This window comes from Carettochelys insculpta, chromosome 3 (assembly GCF_033958435.1).
Source record: "Carettochelys insculpta isolate YL-2023 chromosome 3, ASM3395843v1, whole genome shotgun sequence".
In the NCBI taxonomy this organism is placed as follows: domain Eukaryota; kingdom Metazoa; phylum Chordata; order Testudines; family Carettochelyidae; genus Carettochelys; species Carettochelys insculpta.
Genome location: NC_134139.1, coordinates 95,903,718 through 95,930,602, shown reverse-complemented (window position 1 = coordinate 95,930,602; position 26,885 = coordinate 95,903,718). Strand labels below are relative to the sequence as shown.

Below are 26,885 nucleotides of genomic sequence, written 5' to 3'. Positions count from 1 at the left end.
CTTGGAAAGATTGCACTCCTGGGGTTATAGTTTATTCCTATTTCCACAGCAAAGGCTGTGACTAGTCTTGTAATTGTTTGACATTCTGAACTTCAATTTACTAGGTGCTAAAGTGAGAGCACAAATGCCTTTCTTACCCAGGATCATAAGAACAATTACAAAATGGCAATATCTGCAGTTAGCACACTGCATTGCCTAAACAGTGTCATAATTTGCTGAATGTGGACAAATCATTTTACTAATAATCAAAAATGTTTTAAAAGAGGGACTTGGTGCAATGGTAATTTTTAGAAAAAGAAAACATAAAAACTAATTTGCATTGCCATCAGTTTTAAATGGTGGACTTGACCCTTGTGAACACCTCAGAGTGATGGAACAGGTATTTGAAATTCTATTCACAAAATACAGTCTGAGCAATGACCATACACACCTGCCTGTGCAGCCGCCCTCAGCATACTCTCAACATGGCTTAAAGTGGAAATCACTTCTTGGAATAAACGGGTGGGAAATTCTCCTTACCTGTGAAGGATGTGGCTGTTCTAATAATAATACTAGCAACAAGTTCAATTTGATGCCCAGTATAGTTATTGTTCCTGTAATAGGTGATGTTTCTACACTAAATCTAATTGCATACAAGTGACATAGCTTTCCCAGTTGTCACTACAAAACTAGATTCCGGTCTCGGTGGTCCATCCTTTCAGGCATCAGTTTTCTGGCATCAGTTCCAGGGGAGGGAGCTCCAGTAATGAGGAAAAGACAGGTGCTAGTAATGAGGGATTTGATCATTAGAAACATAGGCATCTGGGTTGTGATGACCAGGAGAACCACGTGATGATTTGCCTGCTTAGTGCAAAGGTTGCGGATCTCTAGAGATACCTAAATAGGCTTATATGTAATACTGGGGAGGAGCCAGTGGTTGTGGTACATGTAGGCACCAGTGACATACGGAAGAATAGGAGAGATGTCCTGGGGGTCAAATTTAGGCTCCTACGTAAGATTTTGAAATCCTGGAACTCAATGGCAGTGTTCTCTGAAATGCTTCCAGTTCCACACACAGGGGCAAGTGGACAGACAGAACTAAAGGGCTCCACAATGCAGATGAGATGATGATGGGAGGAGGAGAAGTTTTTATTTATTAGGAACTGGGGAAACTTTAGGGAAAGGGAGAGCCTATAGAGAGAGGATGGGCTCCACCTAAGTCAACATGTAACCAGGGTGCTGGCAGTTGAAATTAAAAGGGTCGTAGAAGTCTTTTTAAACTAAAGGCTGGGGAAAAGCTGACAGGTGTAGAGAAGTACATGGATCGGACAGAGATGTCCCTTAGGGGAAGATCTATTAATAAAGATTCTCAGTGTCGTAACAAAGAGGAGAGGATGGAAGACCATGAAATATGGGTAAGATCTGATGAGAAACAATCACATGAAAAAGACTTTTAGTTAATCACATCATGTAATGACAGACAGCTAAATAATGGCAAGTTTTTAAAGTGCTAATATTCAAATGCTAGAAGTGCAAATAATAAGATGGGTGAACTAAAGTGCCTCATATTGAAAGAGGGCATTGATATAATAAGCATCACAGAAACTTTGCGGAATAAAAGATAATTAATGGGATGCAGTAATTCCAGGGTACAAAATATATTGGAAGGACAGAACAGATTGTGCACATGGGGGAGCGGCACTGCATGTGAAAGAAAACATAGAATCAAGTAAGTAAACATCTTAAGTGAAATTTGTTCCCTACAATCTACGTGGATAGTAATACCAAGCTCTAATAATATGAATTTAGCAGTAGGGATATATTGCCGACCACTTGTCAGGATTATGATGATAGTGACTGTGAAATGATAAGGGAGATGAGAGAGGCTATAAAAGTAAAAAATTCAGTACACTCATCCCTCACTATATGAGCACAATTGGTTCCCAAATTTCTGCTCATAGGCGAAAACTCATAAGAGCAACACTAAATTCCCATTAAAATACATGTAAAAGTCTCCGATTGGTTCCAAGTGCTTGTAACTTGAAATAAACCATTGGAATTTAGGTACTTTTCTGATGTATTTGAATAGTTTGGCACCAGAAATAGGATGTAGTGTATGGATGTAGAGCAGGGATTCCCAGCTTATGGGTCAGGACCCAAACAAGGGTCACCATTAGATTTGTTAAAGGTCACCAGCTGGGCGGTTCTGAGCTGCATGGGTCTGTTAAAGAAGCCATTTGCAGTTTCTTAACACTGCTGCTTCAGGCAGGTGTCTGTCACTAGAGACAGCAGTTACCTTATGCTTAGGTGCCGAAAGCTTAACACTTGAGTTAATTGGTTTTAACAGCTGTTACCTGCTGGGAGCAGGAGGGCTTGGAGAGCCACCCAATCTAGCAGCTCTAGTTAAGAGGCTTTAGGAGGAGGAGGAGAGCCTAAGGCTGGGGCTGTTTAGGGCTGTGGTGGGGTGGGGGGGGCATCTAAGACTGGGGGACGTTTGAGGTTGCAGGGGGGTTCTAAGCCTGGGGCAGTTTGGGGCTGCTGGGGGTGGGGGTGCGAGTCTCCCTGCTTCCTGGTCAGGGATCCCGCAGCTTGCTCATATGAGTGGGGGAAGTTCACTCATTCAGTGAACATAGGTGGGGATGTGTGTTCCTCATTTTAGCGAGTACTCATAAGTAAAGTACTCTTTAAATGAGGGGTGGGTGTAATGAGGGATTTCAGCTACCCTCATATTGGCTACATACATGTCGCCTCAGGGCAGGATGCAGAGAGAAAGTTTCTTGGCACCTTAAATGACTGCTTGTTGGAGCAATTGGTTCTAGAACCTACAGGAGGAGAAGCAGTTCTTGATTTGGTCGTAAGAGGAGCTCAGCATCTGATCCAAGACGTGACTCTGGCTGGACCACTTGGAAATAATGATCATAGTATAATTAAATTTAAATTAATTAAGAACTAAGAATCTGAGCCTCATTATCTCCTACAAGGGCCTTAGCAGCACTCAGGTTTCACTGACTCTTTGGCATGCTCTATGCAGTTCTCCTGTGGGGGGGATCATGATTTTTGGCTCTACGATATCATGCTATCTACTGACATATTCATGTGATGTTCACTTGTCATTTCTTCTTAAGTTTATATCTGAATAGTGATGTTACTTATTCTTTATGTATAAAGTTCAATTTCATTATAAAAGTAGGTAGAATTAAAATTCTGTAATTAGTAAAGAAAGGTCACTTCCACAAAGAATCAGATTTTCCAAGCCATACTCATGTTAGCTTATACTTTGCTACAATCAGTGTTACTGAAATCAATGGGTCTATGCAGGCCAGGGGTGGGCAGTAAGCTAGAGGCGGTTCACCAGGGTAAGCCCTTGGCGAGCTGCAGGTGCTTTATTTACCTGCATGTCTACAGGTATGGCTGCTTGCTGCACCTGTTGGCCGTGGAACACTGTTCCTGGCCAATGAGAGCTACAAACAATAATACCTGCAGATGTGCTGGTAAATGCAGTACCAGCAGTCCACCAAAGGCTAACCCTGACAACCCATCCCACCCACAGGCCACATAGTGCCCACCCTTGCTTGTAGGTACAACTCAGTGTAAGTAAAGATGGTAGAATTTTTAGCCCAAATCAAATAAATATGTTTTCCATTTCTAATAGTTCCTCTGTTTATGTTAGTAAAGTTCAGTGCCTACATTAGGTCTTTTGCGCATGGTCTCTAGATTAGATCAAAGCCTTTTGCTTTTATGCTGGTAGCACATACATCTGTTTCCGTGACTGAGAACTTTGACCAAAGGATCCAGTCCTGAATAGCTAGGTGATATACTGACTTCCAGTGAAGAGTGATGCATGAGTGGATAGACAGCAGAAGAGAAAGATGTGTGAACTTCAGTTTAGATTGGTTCAGTATAAGGCCATTGAATGAAAGTAGAATAAAATAGTTTTGGTGGTATTGAGGTTTTCATTCAAATTACTGTACCATCTTCTAATTACAAAGTGTAATTAGATAGGAAATAGCAAAGCATGTAATAATGTAATAATGGTATTTATACAGAGTGATGTTAAAACTTGCTATGTTAAAAAACAGTCTAATACCATAGTTGTTCTTCAGTATATTTTTATCAAATAGTGCAAAGTTAAAACCAGGCTTTGAAGGTGTGTTCACTGCAATAGAATAACATATTGTTTTGTAGCAGGATTTTGCGATGCTCACAGAAAATTTTTCCCTCCTTAATGAAATTCAGAATATTAAATGTCCTGCAAGTTGTTTATGGGAGACATGGGTATAACTACAGTGGAGTGAGGTCTGTACCATGAAGTATGTGGAAAAGAGCTCTCCTACTTACTAGAGAAAGAGAAGAGCAGGTCTTTATGGAAGTGATAAGATATGTTCTAGTTAACCTTGTTTTCCTTTCATTCTCTCTAGGATATTAATGTATGTATTCTTGAAAACTACCCTGAATGTTCCAATCCCAGGTTATTTTACATCATACCATATTTCTGTGGACAGCATCCAAGATGCAGGTAAATGTGTATCTCACATTCCTGATTCTTACAGCAATAGACATTGAACACTTGCCAAGAGTTACTACGTACTGTGTTTTCAAATATAGAGGAAAACGTGGCTCATGTCAGTATGTGATAACAGGATGTATTCATTATGGAATAATATATAAAGGAATTGTTAAGTGGAGGGTTTAAATTTTGCACTCTTTTCTTTTAGCGTGCATTCTGTAATTAGTGTGTTGTGTGTATATCAGAATGTGACACAAAAGAAAAAGAACATAAACCACATAAAATGAAAATTTAACCTTCAGCGGCTGCTCCTGCAGCTTCCATCTCTGTAGGGATGTGATGGTGAGGTTGGCTGACCAAAACCTATGCCGTGTTTTGATGCCGCATGCTAGATCACACTATGGAGAGCTGGGCACTGCAGAACAGGAACCTCCGTGGTATCATGAGTGCAGGGTAGTCTTGCTTTGCAACCCAAGGGTAGGACACAACCCCACTCACCCACCTTCAGTAAGGCTTTCCCCAAAGCAAGCACATGACCCTCAACCCCTGCCTTCCTTTCATAAGGTCATATTCTGCAACAGTGGTATCTAACTTTTTCAGCCTACGGGTCAAATGTACTATTTGAAAAGAAAGAGAAAGAAGGAGCTAGAATCAGTTGTTAAATCTTGTCTTAATGTCCTTTTTCCCTGCCTTAGAATGACTTTGTAAAACTGATAATATTGGACACCACTGTTGCAGAATATGTGCTTATGAAAGGAAGGAGCACTCTGGCTTCAGGAAATGCAAGTTAATGCTGCAATGAATTATAGGACATATCTTCAACTGGTGTAAATCGTTGGAATTCATGGACCTACACTCTTTTATACAAGCTCATGTGGACCTATAGGTCAATTTGCAGTTGTTCAGAAAGTACAACTGTGTAAGTGATGGTGAAAACTTTCCATTCTGAAAGTGGCAAGTAAGTATTTGTGGTGGTTGTGATTAAAGGTTGCACCTTCCTGGTCTGGCACGGTTAGGTTAGGACCTGACAGGTCCCAAACAAGAGAATGGGCCAGACTAGGGGAGATCAAAGGCTTCTGCTACCAGGTGGTCCTAGCCTCACGCTCCCCCGGGGGCTGGCCCAGCCTCCAGGGGACTGCCAGGTGGCTCCAGTTTGATCCCCCACACTGCAATGCATGCTGCAGGTTTTGGGGCTCTGGCTCCACCTTTGGCCACCACTCTGGCCCCAGCCCATGACTTGCAGATGCTGGTCCAGCCCCAACCCTATCACTCTCTGGTCCTGGAACATCCGTGGTCTGGTAGGCCTGTTGATGTTGCCAGACAAGAGTGTACCAGATTTAAGAGACTAACAGAAAAGTTTTGAGCATGAGCTTTTGTGAGCACAGACTCACTTCATCAGAGGCTGGTCTTGGAAATCTGCAGGGCCAGGTATAAGTAAGCCAGAGCAAGGGTGGGGATAACAAGGTTAGCTCAGTCAGCAAGGGTGAGGCTTCCTACCAGCAGTTGATCTGGAGGTGTGAACACCAAGGGAGGGGAAGCTGCTTTTGTATTTAGCCAGCCATTCACTTAGTCATGAATTGCTGGCTAAATACAAAAGCAGCTTCCCTTGGCTTGGTGTTCGCACCTCCAGATCAACTGCTGGTAGTAAGCCTCACCCTTGCTGACTGAGCTAACCTTGTTATCCCCACCCTTGCTCTGGCTTACTTATACCTGGCCCTGCAGATTTCCAAGACCAGCATCTGATGAAGTGAGTCTGTGCTCACGAAAGCGCATGCTCAGAACTTTTCTGTTAGTCTATAAGGTGCCACAGGACCCTTTGTTGCTGTCACAGATCCAGACTAACACGGCTACCCCTCCTATACTTGACAGATTTAAGAGTTGCAACCTGTAAAAGCATGACACTGTCATTGCAATACAGCAACGTGCTGCTGATGTTTTTAATAGTGCCCACTGTACAGATCAAAGGACAAGTGTTAAAAAAATTGTTTTAAACAATCTTAACAGGTATGAAGGGAAGGAATACAAATGGGCAAAGTGTCACTAAAGATAAGGAAGACCATGGAAGTTACATTTGTGTATAAAACAATAAGTTGTGCTGTACATTATCAAAATAACTTTTTCTGTTACGTGTAAAATTTTCTGAGTTTATACTGTTTCAAGGGTGACAGGTTTTGTACCTGTCTGTGATAGCTTTCTAGAAAAATTAGTGCTACTTAGTACTATTGTAACCTAACTTAATTATAAAAGTCGTATTTTTACATTCTATATTGCTTCTTTATGATTCGGAATGAACTTTGGAGGTCACTAAGAACTTTCCATCCTTCCATTTCCTTTTGGTCTTTTTCCAGCAGATCATAACTCTGATAAAGCATAATAGCACAAAGCCTGCTTACAAATCTGTGAAAATGAGCACATTTGAGTTAGGGAGCCAAGATGCTTTCTTTTTACAGATTTCCCAGTGGGGACCTATGTGAGGTTTTCCCCACTGCATCTTCCCCTGTAAATTTTTTCTAGCTGTCATGTGTTCTTTTGGATTTCCAAAACTAACGCATCATTGAAAGTCTTTTTTTTTTAAATCCATAAAGGGAGCCTGGGGAATGGGCCCTTGAAAGAGCAAAACTGAACGTGAATGAAAATTTCCTACTTGTGGGAATTCTTGAAGAGCTAGAGGATGTGCTGCTTTTGTTGGAAAGATTCTTACCTCATTATTTCAAGGATGTGCTCAGCATCTACAAAAACCCAGGTAACTTTCCTGTTAAAAGATCACTCTGTTGCAAGATGCCCAAAGTTATTGGTACAGGTGATCCTTTATGCTCTGATCTTTAAAGTGCACAATATATGAAGTTTACAGTTTTAATTCTACTCGAATAAATATGGTCATAGTAAGGCAAAGCACTTACTGGAGCATTTGAGAGAAAGAGGAGCAAATACTAATTCTTGGTGTGAACAAGCTTGCTTATCTGTTTGCCTTTTCTTTGGGCTAGCTTCAAGTTCATCGTTGTCTCTTTGGAGACTATATTTAGGGACTATGAGGAAGAAGGGGCCAGAGCCTGTTAGCTGGGTGTGTACTTGCAAGGTCTCTAGTCTCTTGTCCTTTGTTAATTGATCCCCTTCCCATGTGCATTAAGGAGGATCATAACTGACACTGGAGAGGAGAACTTAAAAGCCAAACTATAAGCAGTCAAGGCTAGCATAGAGGTGAGTTTCTAGGAAGAGAAGGAATAAAGTCCCCTTGGCTTGGAAAGGCTACGTAGCTGGTGCCAGAACTACTGCTGGTTCCTCCACCTGAATCTCTGTGCACACAAAGAACTCTGACCATGGATGCCTCTGCCCAGATCCTCATGTGGATTTGCACAGACTGTGGCCTTCACGTCCCCGTCATTGAAGCCAAGTCAGGGGGACCATCCCGTTTCAAACTGCCTACTGATGGAATCTCTCAGAAAGCATGTGGGAGAGCTACAGTGGCTGCACTAAGGAGTATTGCCCCTGTGAAGCATGTGGAGATGGCCACGGTTGAGGTTGCAATCCAACTAGCAAAGACTGCAGTAGCAACACCCCGGAGGAAGCCAGCAGCTGGCTATGTCTGCCAGCAGGCAGCACTGCACCTCAGTTATCAACCCACCATCCATAAAGATTTAAAAAAAAAATAGGATTCTGGCATGTAAATGAAGGATGAGAATGTCAGAGATGAAGGAGTAGAAGCTGTGTTGTACCAAAGGCTTGGAAGATCACTGCCACCACTCCCAAGAGGAAATGAAGGGTAATGGTGGTTTATAACTTCCTTCTAAGAGAGACAAAGCACGATCTGCCAGCCTGACAAGGCATCCCAGGAAGGTGTGTTTCCTGATGGGACCAATATATGAGATATTGCAGGAGGATTAGTGAGGAACATCCTGTCCTCTGGCTACTATTTCATATTGTTCATCCATGTGGGTGCCAGTGATACTGCAAGGTACTATTCTGAGCAGACAAGAAATGACTTCAGGGCTCTGGGAGAGAGGTTGAAAAAGCGAGAATGTAGGTGGCATTCTTATCAGTCCTTTCAGTCAAGGGTTGGGGCCTCATTGGAGGTGGTCATATCCTGGAAGTGAATGCATCCAGGAGGCCTTCAGCTTCCCTGCCCAGGGGCTGCTCTTCCAAAAAAGACTGCTGGGCAGAGGTGTTGTCCACCTACTGAGAAAGGAAAAGAGCATCTTTGGATATGGGTGGGCTAACCTAGTAAGGCAGGCATAAAATTGGGTTCATTGGAGGATGGGACAAAAGGCTAGAGTTAAGGCCAGAACATAGGGGTCTGGGTGAAGTTTCCTATAAGACCAGGAAATATAAAAATGTCTGGATATTAATGCTTGTGTGGAGAATTGAACTGGAAATACTAATGAATAAACATAATTTGGACATAAATGACATCTCAGAGATATGGTAGGATAATTTACATGACTGAAATATTAGTAAAGAGTAGAACAGCTTATTTAGGAAGGGCACAGGAGGAAAAGGGAGAAAGCATTGTTTTTTATATCAAAGATGTACATTCTTGCACTGCAATTAAGATAGAAGTGAAAATAGAACTGTTGAGGTCTCTGGATTAGAATTAAACAGTTTAGAAAAAAAAAGGTAGGACTGCTATAGCTCACCTAACCAGGAAGAAGGGATTCTTTTAAATTACAAGGTACAGATTTGGCAGTGATGCAGAACTTAAACTACTCACACATCTCTTGGGAAAATAATACCACATACACAGATTATCCAGCAAGTTCTTGGAATGCATTGGTGACAAACTTTGTTACAGATACTGAAAAGAGCAACTAGTGAAGATGTTGTAGATTTGATTCTGACGGATAAGAACTGGTTGAGAATGTGAAGTAGAAGATACCATGGGTAAAGTGGTCAAGAAATGGCAGAATTCATGATTCTAAGAAGTGATAGGTGGAACAAATGCAGACTAAAGATAGTGAAATGCCAAAGATAGATTTTATCAAAGTCAAAGAATTGTAGGTAAGTTCCCATGAGGGGCAAGTCTAAGGGAAGAGTTTAGGAGAGTTATCAGGTTTTTAAGAAACATATTAAGGAAATAAAAGCAAAGCGTCCCAATGTGAAGAAGAGATAAGTGTGTTATGAGTCCAGTCTGGCTTAACCAAGAGACTTACAGTTCCCTGAAACTCAGTAAGGCATATCTCCACTACACAGTTACATCAACTCATGTTGACAGCCATAAATCACTATAATTACATCTTTAAAGTGCTACTTGACTGCTTTTTTATTTTGATAGTATATAGACTAGCACAGCTCCCTCTCTGTTACTATACTTACATTGCTTATGCGTGTTCACGTGTTGCATCAGAATTTGATGTTCCAGCTGTTTTATATAGTCAGTCACTGCCACAAGCTGGGAGGGGTTGCAACTGCTTTGGAGGATTGGGTCAAAATTCAAAATGATCTGGACAAATTGGAGAAATGGTCTGAAGTAAACAGGATGAAGTTTAATAAAGACAAATGCAGAGTGCTCCACTTAGGAAGGAACAATCAGTTTCACACATACAGAATGGGAAATGACTATCTAGGAAGGAGTATGGCAGAAAGGGATCTAGGGGTTATAGTGGACCACAAGTTAAATATGAGTCAACAGTGTGCTGCTGTTGCAAAGAAAAGCAAACATGATTCTGGGATGTATTAACAGGTGTGTTGTGAACAAGACACGAGAAGTGATTCTTCCACTTTACTCTGTGCTGGTTAGGCCTCAGTTGGAGTATTGTGTCCAGTTCTGGGCACCGCATTTCAAGAAAGATGTGGAGAAATTGGAAAGGGTCCGGAAAAGAGCAACAAGAATGATCAAAGGTCTAGAGAACATGGCCTATGAAGAAAGGCTGAAAGAAATGGGCTTGTTTAGTTTGGAAAAAAGGAAGATTGGGGGGGACATGATAGCGTTTTTCAGGTATCTAAAAGGGTGCCCTAAAGAGGAGGGAGAGAACTTGTTCTTCTTGGCCTCTGAGGATAGAACAAGAAGCAATGGGCTTAAACTGCAGCAAGAAAGGTTTAGGTTGGACATTAGGAAAAAGTTCCTAACTGTCAGGGTGGTCAAACAGTGGAATAAATTGCCTAGGGAGGTTGTGGAATCTCCATCTCTGGAGATATTTAAGAACAGGTTAGATAAATGTCTATCAGGCGTGGTCTAGACAGTATTTGACCCTGCCATGAGGGCAGGGGGCTGGACTCAAGGTCCCTTCCAGTCCTAGCATTCCATGATTCTGTGGAAGTCTGGTCTAGCCCTGTCATTGTACATGTAAGCAATCTTGCTGCTCCTTATTTTCTCACAGGTTTCAGAGTCCAACTGAAGAATAGTGGCCACGGTAACACTAACTCTGCTGAAACAAAAAAGCAGTCATGTAGCACTCTAAAGACTAACACTATTAGGTAGTGAACTTTCGTGGGACAGACCCACTTCTTCAGGTCTACAGCCCTACCAGAACAGACTCCATATATAAAACAGAAAAGTCCCAAAATGGTTATCAAGGTCAACAAATTAGAAAAATTGTTATAATTGTTGGCAAATCAGATAGAAGAGCAAGAGCCGGGGGGTGGGGGTGGCAAGGAGTGGGGAAGAGAGTGTTAGATCAAACATCAAAGTATGTAAAAGAGTCCTTGTAATGGGTCAGGTAACTGCTGTCCCTGTTCAAACAACATGTTAAATTTGAATATGAATGTTAGTTCTGAACACACTCTCTATAGACAATTGTTAAAGTCTCTTTTAGGCAAAACACAAACTCTCAGGTCTTTAAGAAAATGGCCCACTCCATTAAAGTGCTGGCTGACAGGTTTGTGTATTTGGAGTTTTTTGATGTCTCCTCTATGTCCATTCGTTCTTTGGCAAAGAGTGTTTGCAGTCTGTCCTATATACAAAGTATGTGAACATTGTTGGCATATGATGGCATATATGACATTAGTTGAGGAACAGGAGAATGTGCCCCCATTCTGTAATTAACTTGGTTAGGTCCAGTGATGGTATTTCCAGAATAGATACGTGGACAAAGTTGGCAACAGGGCTTGTTGCAAGGAAAAGTTCCAGGATTAGTATTATTGTGGTATAGCCTGTGGCTGCTAGTGAGACTCCTCATAAGGAGATTGTCTACAGGAGAGAAGGAGGCCTGTCACCTAGAGCCTTCTTGAGTGTGGCATCCTGACTTAGGATAGGTTGTAGGTCTTTAACGATGCATTGCAGTGTTTTGAGTTGGGGACTGTAGGTAATAACAAGTGATGTTCTGTTGTTGGGTTTTTTGAGCCTGTCTTGGAGTGGTTGGTTTCTGGGTGTTCGTCTGGCCCTGCCAAATTTGTTTTACCAGCTGTCTTTGAGAGAGGTTCCAGGTTCTTTTTACATATTTAGTTTTGGGTTTCAAAAGCAAATGAAAAACAGGAAAGATGTTCACAAAGCACAGAAAAGCATGAGTGTTTAATCTGCCTTTTTATTGTATTCATTATGCCAGAATAGGTGAAAATTGCCTCTCATATTAAAGAATAGGCAATTAAAAAAACCACTGTTATCGCCTCTGAAGCAGCCTTAATCCCCTCACCTTTCTATAGATTCTCATAAACATTGTCAGCTTTAGCATCAAATGCCATAAAAATATTTCTCCTGGTGCTAGAAATTTATTCTTCTGGTCATTGAATGTTGGTTATAGCAAGGATGCAGAGATTTTAATATGGTGAAAGAAAATGGCATTAGACTGTTCAAATAGCTAATTTTATTGCATGGAGTAGAATGACTTGTGCTGTCAAGAGGAGGAAAATTTACTATCAGAGGAAAGTGCAAAAATTCTATGTATTCTTGGAAGTAACAGTGCATGCAAGTGAAGTGCTACCTCCTAAAAGTCTGTACACATACACTGTCGATATATAAAAGCCACATTCTAGAGGAATACAGAAGACCCCCTAGCTGAGAGAGGATGACGCTCCTGCGCACCCTCCCATAACTCGAATTTGGCAAAAATCGAGGGTGGGGAGCCGGGAGCCAGGCTTCCGGCTCCCCTGGGCTTGCAGGAGCCGGGAGGAAGCAAAGAAGAAGCTGCGCCGCAGCAGCTGTCTGCCCACCCCCCACTCCCCAGCTGTGGAAGCCCGGTGGGCAGACCACTGCATCAGAGTGGCTGCTCCCAGGCTTCCCCCATCTGGGGGCTGGAGTGGGGAGCTGTGCTCCTTTTGATTTGCACTTAACTCGCGTTCCAAAGCTGTGCTTACTGGGGGTTTAGTGTACGTTTTCGCTAGTTTACTGCTAAACATACAAGTAACAAAAAAAATTTAAAGATCATTTTAATCAATTATGCACATGTTCCTTAGCTTTTTGTGCTTTAGCTATCATGGATCCTAATTTTCTTTCACCTAGAAAGAAATGTAAAGGAGGGAGGGGCTGCCACCTCTAGTTAGTATAGGGCTGAGGATGATGATGAAGGAGCTGGTGCTGCTTTCTGCTGTCGCCTGCATCTCCCTGTGTGCTGTGCTGAAGGTTGTGTTGCCCACCTCCCCAGAGAGGGGTGTTTGGAAGCGTGATGTGCATTGTGATGATCCTACCAGTGGAGGAATAGCTCCACATTGCTTCTGAGGTGACTGGGTCAAATCAAATTTTCTGATGTGCAGAGGAGGCTAACACGTTCATTGCTTTATTGCTGGGGAATAGAGTGAGGAGAAAAACATTTTCCTATTTTGCTCATTCCCTTGCTAATACAGGAGATGTGTATTTCCCTAGAGCCCTTTTGATGTCCTCCACCTTAAATACTTACCTGAGCTGTTGCCCTGTCTTGTTCATGAAGGATACCACCTTTCAAGGCTGGAATGGGAGTGAACTCACAGTGACTTGGAGCTAGTGCTGCTGGTTCATTTTCAGGGGAGTTGATGAAGCTGAGACTGAAATGCAAGGACAGCCAAGGGGCAAAAGATTTTACCTTTGCTTCTTTTCCACAGTCAAAGGAGATGCTGTGGATGTGTGTGTGTAGATAATGCTGTTAAGAATAAAAGGAGGAATTGGGAAAGAGTCTCTTTTTTTAAGTTGTACTTTTTCCTTTCCTCAAACTATTTGCCCAATGATGAGTTTACATTTTAAAATCTATCTATGACAAAAAAAGAAAACTACAGGTGTAGGTTAGATGAAGTACAACTTGTAAAATTCATCAGGTTTTTCAAGGAGATTATATATGCATGAACTGACCTGTGACAACTAACTATATTTCAATTCCAGCTTAGAGGAAACACCTTTATGCACTATTTCTCACCAGGGATTAGTACATAAGATTAAAGTGTAGCTATTTGTTACATCAAGCTAATTTCAATTAATATATAGATAAGCAAAATGTTGAAACAGTTTTCAAAATGTGACCCTACCATATGCTTTTATTTCCCTTGTCTTGTGTCCCCAAACCAGCTAATCCAATTAACTTCAAACTTTTCCAAAATAAACCACCTTCCTAAAGGGTGAAGACTGTATACAGTAAACTCTTTCATTTCTGGCAGCTCCAGGACCAGGAGGTGCTGGATATTCCAATAGCCTAGGTAACTGAGAGGTATACCTAGCAATGCATAGCACTAAAGAAAAACAAGGTTAGATATTGAGGAACAAACAAAACTGTATGCAGAGTACTTTATGTACCAATAACAGTAGTATTGTGCACTGTAAATTTATACTGTATTTGCTTTATTTACTTGTATTTATTTTTACTATACCTGACTTACGGAAAACGTAACTAAAATTTACTTACGGTTAAAATGCCGCTTATTTGAGAGTTCCAGTTGAGAGAGTGCCTCATATGAAGGAGTTTACTGCATCACAAATTCTCTGTGGACGGAATGTTTTCCAACATTTTGGGATGAGTTGCCTGAAGTTTTTTAATATGAGAACATTTTGGCTAGGATAACTTAGCTGGAAAAACACTGCTATATGTGCCCATGGGGTATTTTCCATATAGAAGGCTGAGCTCTGTAATTGTGTTCAAGAACTGGTGTGATTTGTCCAGAAGGTGGTGTAATCTCCTTACTTTTCCAGTGTTTCAGGGATGTTAGACACTCTGCTAATTTAGATTGTAGATTTGCATTTAGATCATGAGAAAAGGAGAATATGAATGCTGAAGGATTCCCCTTTTTGCTCCCCCTCTTGAGTCTGAGCTTTCAAAACTACCTAGGAAGAATGCTAATAGCCACATTGGCTAAAGCAGCTGCCTGATTTCATGAATCATTGCCTAAGTAAAGGTGCCTTCCAAAACAATTTGTAAGCTCTGTGTACAGTGGTCAATCTATTCCAAAACAATTTCACGGCAGTGTGTAAGAGAGATTGGGAAATCAGCGTGCACACAAACATCCCCAGTCATGCAATTACATCATTGGGATTCCCCATTCCACCCGTCTGAAAGGTTTTATGTCTAGTTTGATAAATACTAGCAAACACAATGTCAAAAACTGCTCAACTTCTGTTTTGGACAGGAGATTGTGAGAGTTGAGCCTAAGTTGCAACATTGGGTCTGAAACCCCTCAATCTTAGGAGGAAGGGCAGAAGCCAGGTTCTGTACTATGGACAGATCTGTAATTTAAAATACACAATGACTGCATCCACCAAATTCACTAGAAGGGAGAGAGCTCTGGGCTTTGTCTTGAGGAAATTTGAATCCCATTGTGATAAAACTGATCTGTAGGGCAGATTTTCTCTCTCTCTCTCTCTCTCTCTCTCTCTCTCTCTCTCTCTCACACACACACACACACACACACACACACACACACACACACACACACACACACACACACACACACACACACACACACACACACACACACACACACACACACACACACAGAGGTTGGTCTTAAATCTCTATTTTGACTCAGTATATCGTCCAGTCTAGGTTAGAGTCATGCTTCTTCACAAACAACCCTGCAACAACACGTTCTCTAGGGAAGGAGATTAGGACAACTCAGAACAGCTGTAATCATTCTTCAGCTGGAGTGGTTGGAGTCAGCTCAAGGCAAAACATGGATGCTGTTATTCAAAGAGAGAAGATAAAAACTTTGAGGGTGGCAGTGGTGGGAAAACCATCCACCTTGCTATGGGTGAAGGGATCTCAAGAGGTCATCTAGTCCAGCACTACCTAGTAAACCTCCACCATCGCTAACCAGTGTTTAAAAACTTGCAGTGATTTCTTCAACCAACCTTGGAAATGTATCCAACCTAGATCTCCCTTCCTACATATTAAGACAACTACTTTTCCTACCTTTGGTAGACACAGGGAACAGTTGATTAGTCCCCTCAGCTCTAGCCCATGACATATTTGAAGGTCCCCCTGCAGTCTTTTCCTGCTAAGACTAACCAGGGTTAGTATTTTTAACCCTTGCATCATAGATCAGGTTTTTTGCACCTTTTATCATTTTTGTTGCTCTCCTCTGGACCCTCTCCAGTTTGTCCATGTCTCTCAAAGTTTGCCACCCAGAACTGGGCACAATACTGTGGCTGAGGCCTTCCCATGTTGAGCAGAGCAGGAGAATTGTATCCTGTTTCTTATGCAACAATCACGTAAGTATATCTCAGATTGATATTAGGCGGCGGCAGCGGCGGCTGCTGCTGCTTTTGTTTTTTGCAGCTGCATCACATTGTTGTTTTCAATTTCTGCGTCACTATAACTCCCACATCCTTTTCAGCAGTACTGTTACTTAGCCAGTTAGTCCCCATTTTGTGACTGATCATTTGATTTTTTCTTCCAAGGTGTAGAACTTGGATGTGTCTTCATTGAATTTCATCTTTTTTATTTTAAATTTTCCAATTTGTCAGTGTGGTTTTGAATTTTAATACTGCCCCTCAAAGTGTTTACCATCCTCCAGATGCTTAAAATTTGATTGCTTATTAACTGTTTCCAGGTATCATAGTTAGAATGATTAGTCTATAATTTCCCTGTATCCTTCTGGATTGCTTGCATTCTCCACTCCTTTGGGACCTCGCATATCCCATATGTTCTTGAAGATAATTGCTGACATTTCTGAGAGCTTCAGCTAGTGCCCTCAGTATCCTAAGATGAATTTCATCAGGGACTGCCATCTTAAATGCATGTAACTTATTTAGATATTCTTTAATGGGCTCTTTCCCTATTTTGACTTGTGTTCCTTCCCCCTTGAGTATATTATCAAAAAGGGGAATGAATCAGTAAAGTTCCCAATGAACTTACTGCTGAGTGAACTTGAACCATGTTGCACTATGAAAAATAATCCAATATATGGCATCTTCTCTATATTTCAACTCTGTTGTGAAATAATTCAGGTTCTAGAGCTTATATTTCACTCCACACGTTCATACTCCTTGCTTTGTTTCATCAAAACTATTGATAGGGTTTCTGGTTTTGGACTAAATTCATGTGGACATAATTTCATACTTGAAGTCTATTGAAGTTCAGATGTATTTGTGGCCTTATCCATAAGGAATCAGTCAGCCAAACTCCTGTAGTCTGCATGTCAGTCAAGAATTCATGCGTAATCTTTGCCCGGAGATCGTTTCAGGAGTGCAATGTCGGTATCTTTAAGACAACTGTATATTTACTTAATGGGCACAACAGAAGTTGAGATACAAATCATCATTGGTAGTGACTTAATTTGGGACTACTCCAAGATTCCTTGACATATCTTAAACATTTTTTGTCTGCGCTAGGCAATGTAGACATAAGCAAGAAGTGTAGTAAAAGTTCTCAGCACACAGGAAAAGCTTCATTCAGATCCAGTACATTGTTAAGTAGTTGAATATGTCCCATCTGTAATCTCAGCCTAGTGTCTGAGAGAAATGCTGTATTTTTTAGTTATTGGTGTAATGTTTAAATGCAGTTCAACATACTGTATAGTTTTCTTTACCTGGGTAACTCTAACTTGGTGTATCTGTAGAACACTTTGGGGTATAATGTCATTTCAGTGGATGGAGAAATCAGTGTGCAAGTCCCATTTTAAAATAGATATTGATGAGACTTGGGCTGCTAAGTGCCTGAGTCGCTTTTGAAATTGGAATGAAGGCTCCTCAGTTACTTAGGTGCTTTTGAACACGTTACCCATTGTGCATAATAAATGAAGCTGTGCACTAAAAGTGCAGCTCTTGTTTTCCCCTCAGATTCACCTCATGGGCTACATGCAGCCTAGAGGGCCTGTTCTCAGCACAGAGGAGTATGCTAGGTGCTACAGTCTGCTAGTGTGCTTGAATACTACCAACTCTTCAAGCCATTAGGCACATACCTAAGTTAGAAGGTTTTTAAATTGTATCTATATAGGGAAGTAACCTTCTACCATGTTGTACCAGCCCACCCTGGGTTTCTTGCCATGTTGCATTAGAGTTTGTACATGAGCAGATTCCCAGGCCTGGAGGGACCAGTGGGATCATCTCTGATCTCCTGTGAAACTCTGGCTTCAGAACTGCCTCAACGTCATTCCTAAAACAAGTCTTTTACAAAAACCATCCATTATGATTTAATAATTATCAGTGGTAGAAAATCTACTGTGATCCTTGGTAAATTGTTTAGTGGTTGAGGACCCTCACTGTTTGTTTTATGCCTTATTTCCAGTCTGAATTTGTCTAGCTTCAATTTTTCAGCCGTTGGCTTGTGTTATACCTTTCTCTGCTAGCTTCTAGACCCCATTGTTAAGTATTTATTCCCCAAGTATATAATTATAGACTCTAACCCAGTCACCCCTCCACCTGAAATAGAAACTGAAGAGATTGAGTTCTTTGAGTCTGTCATTATAAGTCATATTTTCTAATCCGTTTATCACTCTTATGACTCTCTTTGAACCTTCTCTACTTTGTCACCTGCCCATCCTCAGTTGTGGGCACCAGAACTAGATGGTGCTGCAGCAGCAGTCAGACCCCCGTGCCAAATACCAGCGTAACATAACCACCTCTCTACTCCAGCTCAGACTTCCTCTGTTTATGCATCCCAGGGTTGTATTCCCTCCTTCGTCATCAGGGTCACACTGGGCACTTACGTTCAGCTGATTAACCACTGCCACCCTGTATCTTTTTCAGTCACTGCTTCCCAGCATGGAGTCCCCATTTGATAATTGTGGCTTATATTTATCCTAGAAATATACATTTACCCATACTAAAAAGGTGACACTGCTCAGAGCCAAGAATAAGGTGACCTTATCTCCCTGTCCCAAATACAGGACAGGGAGATATGTGGGGAGGGTGTCTCCTCCCAGCTCCACCAAGCCCAAGCGAGCTGGGAAGGAGGTGGCAGTTGCTGGTGCTCCCCAGGAGCCCCGGGAAAATGGCAGCTGCTGGCCCTTCCTGGGAGCCCGGCGAAGTGGCAGCTGCCAGCCCTCCCCCAGAGCCCTGGGGAAGTCGCAGCTGCCAGTGCCCCTGGGAGCCCCGGGGAAGCAGCAGTCCCCAGCACTCCTTGAGCCCTGGGGAAGCAGCAGCCAATGGCCCTCCCCCAGAGCTTTGGGGAAGCAGCAGGGATGCAGCAGCCACCCGCGCTCCCCCTGCTTCCCCAAGGCTCGGGGAAGTGCCTGCTGCTGGCGGAAAAGATCAGCAGGGGAGGGCCCAAATACAGGACAATGAGTCTCTTTTAAAAATCAAGGTGGGACACCTTTTTGGTATCCCAAAAACGGGACCGTCTTGCCTGGCGTGGGATGGATACTTACCCTAGCTAAGAACCTATCCCTGTGGAACCCACTAGAAACATACCCACTTAGTGACGATTTTGTGTTTACAAGTACAGACTGAAACCTGTCCTCTAGGCAATGTGATCCCTTTAATGAGTTCCGTGAAATTTTATATGGTTCTAGTTTTTATTCAAAATGTCATTTTGTAGCAGGTCAAACACCTTACAGAAGCCTGAGTATGTCACAACAACACTAATACCCTTATCTATCAAGCCTGCCATCTAATCCAGAAAAGATGCATAAGTTAAACAGGAGCTGCTTTCCACAAACCTGTATTGTTATGCGTTAATGAAATTATCCTTCCTTAATACTTCATGGATTGTGTTCAGTATCAGCCACTGCCTACTTCCCAGCGTTTTACAAATTTATATTAAGCGTCTGCATAGATATGAGTTTTTATACTGTTACTATTTTACCAATAGCTCCCCCTGGTCTCCCAAGATTTTAGCCGCATCAGAAGAATCTTAAGATAGTCTTCTAGTCACTTTCAGAAGTGGAAAATGTTGGGAAGAGTAAAGGGTGGTTCAGGGGAAGGAATCAATAAAAGGTGAGCATGCATTTCACAATGGATCCACCTCCTACGCGGGCTTTGGTGGGAAACCGCAGTCCTTGGTATAATCAGTGATCATTTAAACTTCCTCTTCGTGGTTTGTGTTGCTGCCATATCCACTTACCTGATGAAATAACAAGCAGCCTTACACAAAGTATGAGCTGTATTGTTCTTTATGCTAGTATGGCTGACTCTTACTTGATGTACAGCCTATTCTGGGTGGCATACAGGCTGAACTGCTAATGAACCCCATTGTGGACTATTGCTGTCCCACAATGTCAATCACAGAGACCAGAGCAGGATTAAGGACTATGTCTTTGCACACTCATTTGCTGAATGGCCCTTTGGGCACTAGGGTAATAGAAATAAGGATTGTTACCCTTCAACAATATTAAGAAAAATAGGAGAAGGGATATTTGTGAAAACAGGGTTCCTGTGACAGAGACTTCACTGCAGGCCAGAGCGGGCTGTGACCTTCTGTTTTACAGGGTGCAAGAAACAAGTGGAGGAGAGCCTGGAAGTAGATTCTCTGGATCTTCTATTCAAAATAAAAGACTGCTAGAATGCTAAACAAGCCACCAGTTTAAGGGGGAGAATAAAGTTTGTGTGCCAGGTACTGATGCAGCTGCCAATCACTGTGTACAGGCCATCTGAGGATCCATTTCCTTTCACTGTGCATGCCGCGAGAGTCTCAGTATATTTCTGTTGTTCCTGCTCTCATTTTGCAGATACTTTGTAAAGTCATGTTCCAGCTAAGCCAAGGCACTGGAATAGCAGTGAGGCCAAACAATATTAATTTTGCCATAAAATTCTGAGCCTGCTTTGTCAGCTAGTCTTACAGAGGAAAAAAGAAACCAATGAATGGTTTCTGATATTCCAGTGGGAACAGCAGCAGCTGTTTTGGTAGCAGTAGCAACAGCTTGCATAACAAATGTTTCATGATGAATGCAAATGAAAGCCAACTCTGGAAATCCAGCTCCATTGCATATACACACAGTATAAAACCAATCTGGAAAAACACAACCACTTAATTTAAGGGACTCCCACCCCTAAATAAATTCCATATGAGTGTCAGTGTTTGGTCTGATGAGTTTACCCAGAAAACATTTTTAACATACAGCCTGGGGGGCAAGGGGAGAGAAAGCATGAAGTTAAACCAGAAGAAAATATTAAAATACAATCCACGTGCAAGATGATGTATGGGTTTTGGGATGGTTCTTTTAGACACTATGCAGGCAGACTGGAGTTAAGGAACACCTCATGTTTGCAAGTCAGTTTGCTTACTCTGAAGGAAAGACGTGGACAGTTTTTTCATGCACTTCCATGCAATCTGATTGCAGAAGGGGGTGTATGATTTTAAAAGTATCCTTGTGCCTGCACTCTGTCATATGGTGTGTCTTCCCTTAAAGCTGGGAGATTTCTAAGGGAATGTAGACTGCCGATATGCAGTATGCTTAAGGAGGGGAAGATAGGTAAATATGGGAGGAAATCAAAATGAAGTGGAGGTGGGGCATGGGAAAGGCAGAATAAGAAATCTTTGCGGTGGACAGTTTCTCAAATCGCCATTCCTTTCCAAATGCACACGTTAAAACGCCAGGAAGCATGCTGGTGAACTGCACATTTTCCCTTCTCTACCTGATTTGCCCCTTTCTCTGATGCTGACACTCCTCTCAGTGGTTCTGTTGGTCTCTGCAATAATCTCTGCTCAGTGTCTCTCTCACCAAGGTCACTGCTCCCCTTTGGATTCTTTTATCCCAGCCTCCTTACTTAGACTATTGCCCGAAGCTCAGGAGGGACTGGAAAAGAGCTCTCATCTGTACTTCGGCATTTTGACTTTTGACACCGAAAGGGAAGAGGAAGGAATCCAGCAGGAGATGAGCATCCAGAGATCATTGGCTAAAATGAGCTGGTTACACACAAAGCCAGTCTGCAGTAGTTGTTAGAAGAGTTGAAGTAGTAGTGCAGACAAGGCTGAGGTGCTTTTCCCCAGCTTTGCAGCTACTAATAGAGCTGCACTCCTGGTGAATTGCAGATTTGATTCTCTTCCTAGATAAGATAAACCCTTTATATCCCTTTGGATTAGCAGTGAGTGCTTGTTAGTGCTGGCATATCCCATTTCTGTTAAATGCACTTATATTTCATCACCTTGTATTACAGTGGCTGTTGTTTTTGCAAGGCTTTCGTTGAGTCATTCAATCTAGTTATATTTATAGCTTTATCTACTAAAACAATGGCTCTTTCATCAGTTAGGGGTTGGGTTTTGTTGGTGCCAACTCAAGGAAAACTAAAGAAATGTGGTTGTCTCACCTTGGTCACTGTCACCTCAGTCTTTGCTTACAAACTGCTTTCTGTGACACTTTGCTTTTCCTGTGTGTGTAATTTATGTCCAGCAAAAAACAGAATTGCTTTTGGCGACCAGAAGGGGCAGGTACAATATTGGAGGCACATGCAGCTTTAGAAAAGGAGGAGAGAAAAGGAGACTTAGCTTCTCCCTTCCAACAGGCAGTGGGCCTGAGGCTTGGCTGTATGTGAATCAGATAATTACTAAGTGGAGACCCTACAAAAAACAGAGGCGTAAAACAAATTCTAGAAAAAGCACCCTGCTACGGGAATCATCAGCCCCCGGCACAGGTGCCAAGAATGGCACACAAGCCGATTTTCATTGGCACGTGAGACAGGAGCTCAGCTCTGCCCCTCTTCCCCCATGCAGCCAGGAGCTTGCTCAGATTCATGCCACCTGTGGATTAACAAAAGACCAGCTAATGCTGCCAACCGCCACCTAAACGGTAAAGCTCTGCAGCCTGATTTATTTATAAATAAAGCTGTTGTAAACATGACTATTAGTGACTTTAAAAGTATCACCTGTACTGAGCCCATATATAGACATCAAAAGGTCAAATTTCAGCAGTCTGCCTTGGAAAGGTTGCTGACCCCTGGTCTAATAGGACTTCCCCTCTTTTCTCAGAGACTGGGGACTGGGTAATTGACTTTTCGCCAGGGCAGTGGTAAAACTGATAGTTTGAATGGGTTGTATGAGACTATGAATGGGGTAAGATAGAAAAAGAGAACTCTGGTACTGAGAGACAGTTTAGGATGATGGGGAGAAGTGGACGATGAAAGGGAGAGCGAGCGACTGTAGAGCAGATAGCACAGTGTAAGCAAATAGATGTGGCAGGAAAAGTGAAGGAAATGAAATAATGCTGAAGATAACACTGGAAAAGACACAAGTCTATATTGGGGGGAAAATGAAAAGGTGGAATGAAGCAAGAAGGTAAATTGAAAACAATTGAGATCTGTAGTAAATAATAGAAAGTTGCTTGACCTTATGTTATAGCTGAATACAATACACACTAACTACCCCTCGCCTTGAGTGTGGGGGTGGCATTGGGCCAGCACAGGGCTTTTCCATCCTGACTAGTAACATTAGTTATCAGATCACTATGTTTCAGCTGAAATTTTCAAACTATATGCAAAGGCAGGAGAGAGAGATGCACATGAGCGTGTATATGCATGTGTGTGCTTTTATGCAAACACCCATGTATGGATATAAAATGGGATACATTTTCAGAGTGGTTTGCAAGGTTTTAAGTCTGAGTCACTAACCCTGTGATGTTAATTATAGCTGCATAACTTAAAGTCCCAACAGTTTAAAAATTTACCCTACTGTCTCAAGATAACATTAGGTTTCAGAGAATTCATAGCAGATGTTCTCATATAGCAAATGTTGGCAACAAACTTCATTATAATAAAATTGCGTTGTCATCTTCTTTACTTTTCTCTCATTTTTCCGTGCCCTGAGTCCTTTTCATATTGATTTATTTTGCTCTCTTTACTTGTCTGTTTTCATTTTCACTATGCTTCTAAAATGTCTTCATTCTCTCAAAAGTTTTATTTTTATAATTGCAGTTTTCCTTTCATTCTCAACCATAATTTTCCTTTTTGTATTATTCACTAGATTTTAATTTCTTACATTTTCATTATACTCATTTTATTCCTTCAGCCTGGCTTTTTTCCATTTCACTTTTCTCTCCCCTTTTGCTAGTTAAATCTCTTGCTGTTCACTCTCCTCATTTCTTTCTTCCGTCCTTTTGCACTCTGCTTTCCCATGTTCTTTTCCCTTCCTTTTCCTCTCTCTGTCACAGACTTGACTCCCCCTCCTTCAGTCCTAATTTCGTCAGTCTCTGAATGTCAAAGACCTTGGATGAGTCTTATGAATAAGGCTGCTGCCAATTCTTTGCAGTGTAATATAAGTCTTAGGTCATTTTCACTATGAGCGTAGCAATAGCAGGGGATGGTAACCCCTGGCATGCAAGCCACTATCTGCACGTGAGCTGGTTTAGCGAGGCATGCAGGTGAGCTCCAGCCCTTTCCCTCCTCCCCCATATAGCATGGGAGGGGCAGGAGTACAGAGCTGGGGCACCCACAGGGCAAGGGCTGGAACCTGTTCTGGGGCCCTTGCTGGAGTGCAGGCCCAGGCCACAGGGCCTCTACTGCAGCATGGGGTTGGGGCTGGAGCCCAGAGGCTGGGGCCCCCCACCAGGATGTGGGGCTAGCATGGGGCTGGGGCCCCCCACTGGGGTTGGAGTATGGTGCTCCTGCTGTGGTGGTCTTATCCCAGCATCCTCACTGTACTGCAGCGTGGGACTCTCACAGTGGAGTCCCAACCCTGCAGCCCTGTCACGGCATGGAGTTGGCGTTGGAGTCCGCGACACAGGGCGGGAACCCCTGCCAGATCACAGGACCCTCCCGAGAGCGTGGGGCAGTACTCCCAGGAGCGCAGGGACTCAGACTATCCATAGAGGTCAAAAGGTCAAATTTCGGTACTCAGCCTCAGAAAGGTTGCTAACCCCTGAGTGTGGTTAGGCTAACCTTGCTCCTGGGCTCTGGGCCTCTGTTCAGTCCACTGGCCCCACGGCCATGAGGCCTTGCCCTTCTTGGGATGGGGAGGGGGATGGTGGTCTGGGGGGAACCCAGGCCCCACCTGCTCATTCTGGGTTCCAGCCCTGGGACCCTGTATGGCTGCTACTGATGGGGATGGGCTCCCCTTGCCATGGACACTGCAGCTCTTCTCCCTGGGCCACTTCCTCAGACGATTCCCCCACTGTACCTCCTCCAGGTAGCAGCATCAGCAGCAATGCCTTTCCACTCCTGGATTGGCTCCCCCCACATGCGATCAGTTCTTCCAAGCCTCAGCTCAAATCTCAAGCCACCTGGACAGGGGCCTTCGCCCCTTGCTGCTGAAAACTCCTACCCTCCTCTGCTGTTCCTAGAAAACTCCCCTTGCTTCCCTCCACTCACCTCCTATGTGCTCCTCAATCACCCTTGTCCCCCAGTGGGCAAATGAGTTTTTTAAAGACAGTTTTAAGTGGCACCAGCTGGCCCCAATTGACCCAGGGCAGCCTCCTCCCCAGCTGCTCCCACTGTGTTTGTTTGCCAGTTCAACACAGCCCTACTTTTCCCCTCTTGTACTCTCTCCCTAGCCTTGCCCTGTTTTATTTTTTTAATAGATTCACACGTTTATTTTTTTCTGTAGTTAAAAAAAAATATCTAGAAAACAGTTTTTAGTTTAACGCATTCCCAGAGACTTAACAAAGCCAAGAAATGCAGCATCTCTTTTTAAGAGGGATGCCATGATAGAGTATAATCTTCTTAGATGCCCAACATGACAATTTATCTGCATTCTGAAATTCCAGTGATAGATAGTATCTGGAAATCTGGTGAAGATTCCTGCTCTTCTCTTGACTGATATCTCTGTGGTTGAAATGAGCCAATTGATTCATTCTACTGTAAATGCAATGCAAAGTATTCTAACCCTTAAAAACATACTGAAATCTTCTTAGCAGTCACTTGATAATGAGTGGTACATCTTCATGTCACCTCCTATTTCTGAGTCCATTGGTGGCTGATCATCCCTATTCTGGAGCCACAGATCTTATCATAGAAGAGGCAGGTGTTGGTAGCTGTTGGAGGGATGCGGGGCAGGTTTTGACTCTCTCTTCTTCTTCTCCACATCTCCTCGTCTGCACTGCAGCAGGACCTTTCATTGTTCCATCCCCTTACGGATTACCATTCTCTACTGGGGATGGTCTTGGGCAGAGTTCTCCCAAGTGTCAACACTAATGCTGCACTATTTCATGTGTGCCTTCAGCATGTCCTTATATCACTTCCACTGGCCCCGAATGCTCCTCTATCCTTCCTCCAATTCAGAAAACAGAATCTGTTTTGGGAGGTGCTGATCAGACATCCGAACCACGTGACCAGCCCAACGAAGTTGTTGATGAATGATAATGGCTTCAGTGCTGGTCGTGTTCGACTCTTCCAGGATGCTAGTGTGTGTGCATCTATCTCCCAAGAGATATTTAGTATTGTCCTGAGGCAGCATTGGTGGTGATATTCAGGTGCCTTCAAATGATTCTTCTATGTTGTTCAGGTTTCACATGCATACAGTAGCATTGGAACAACCGCTGCATGGTATACAAGAAGCTTTGTCTTGGGATAGATGTCCTGGTTCTCAAAGACTCTTCGTCTCAGGTGGGCGAAAGCAGAGCTTGCACGACTCAGACAGTGCTGGATTTCCACATAAATGTCAAATTCAGCGGAAAGATGACTTCCTAGGTATGGGAAGTGCTCCACATTTTCCAGCAGTTCACCACTGATTTCAACAGAAGGTGCAAGAGATTGTCCTGTCGGTGATGGTTAGTGGAGCACCATGGTCTTTTTAATGTTCAGTGAAAAGCTGAGATTCTCGTATGCTTCAGCTAAGGCACTTAACGTGGTCTGAAGAGCTCTAGGCAAAAGAGAAACAACCATATTGTCATCCGCATACTGGAGCTCCATGGTCAAGATTGTGGAGGTCTAGCTTTTAGCCTTCAGTCTCCTGAGATATTGAAATAAGGAGAAATTGAATGGTTTAGTAGCCAGAATCTAGAGCAGGAAAATAAATCTAACACATAGATTCCCAACACGAAATGCATGGCACCAACTGACACCTGGAATCTCTGAGAATAGCTTTGTAGATAATGCCCAATGTGCCATTTAAGTTGCTTCTTCAGTAAAATTTTAGCCAGGACAAAGCATGTGGAAGGATCACTGGTTCACATTCTGCTGTGGTCATTAAGTTTGAGAGTGAAGTGTCATCATGACTATTTTTTTGCCATTGAGACTAATCTGATTTGGTCTGGCTATGTTCTGCAAACC

The 26,885-nt window shown here is 42.7% G+C and overlaps 1 protein-coding gene across 1 annotated transcript in view; it reads left to right on the top strand.

The window, feature by feature from the left end:
• UST (uronyl 2-sulfotransferase) overlaps window positions 1-26,885 on the top strand; it is a 250,940-nt gene that overhangs the window by 201,465 nt on the left and 22,590 nt on the right. Inside the window, exons 6-7 of the mRNA XM_074990414.1 lie at window positions 4,398-4,495; window positions 7,072-7,229. Of these exons, the coding sequence (XP_074846515.1) occupies window positions 4,398-4,495; window positions 7,072-7,229 (256 nt within the window). The remainder of the gene's footprint in view (window positions 1-4,397; window positions 4,496-7,071; window positions 7,230-26,885) is intronic.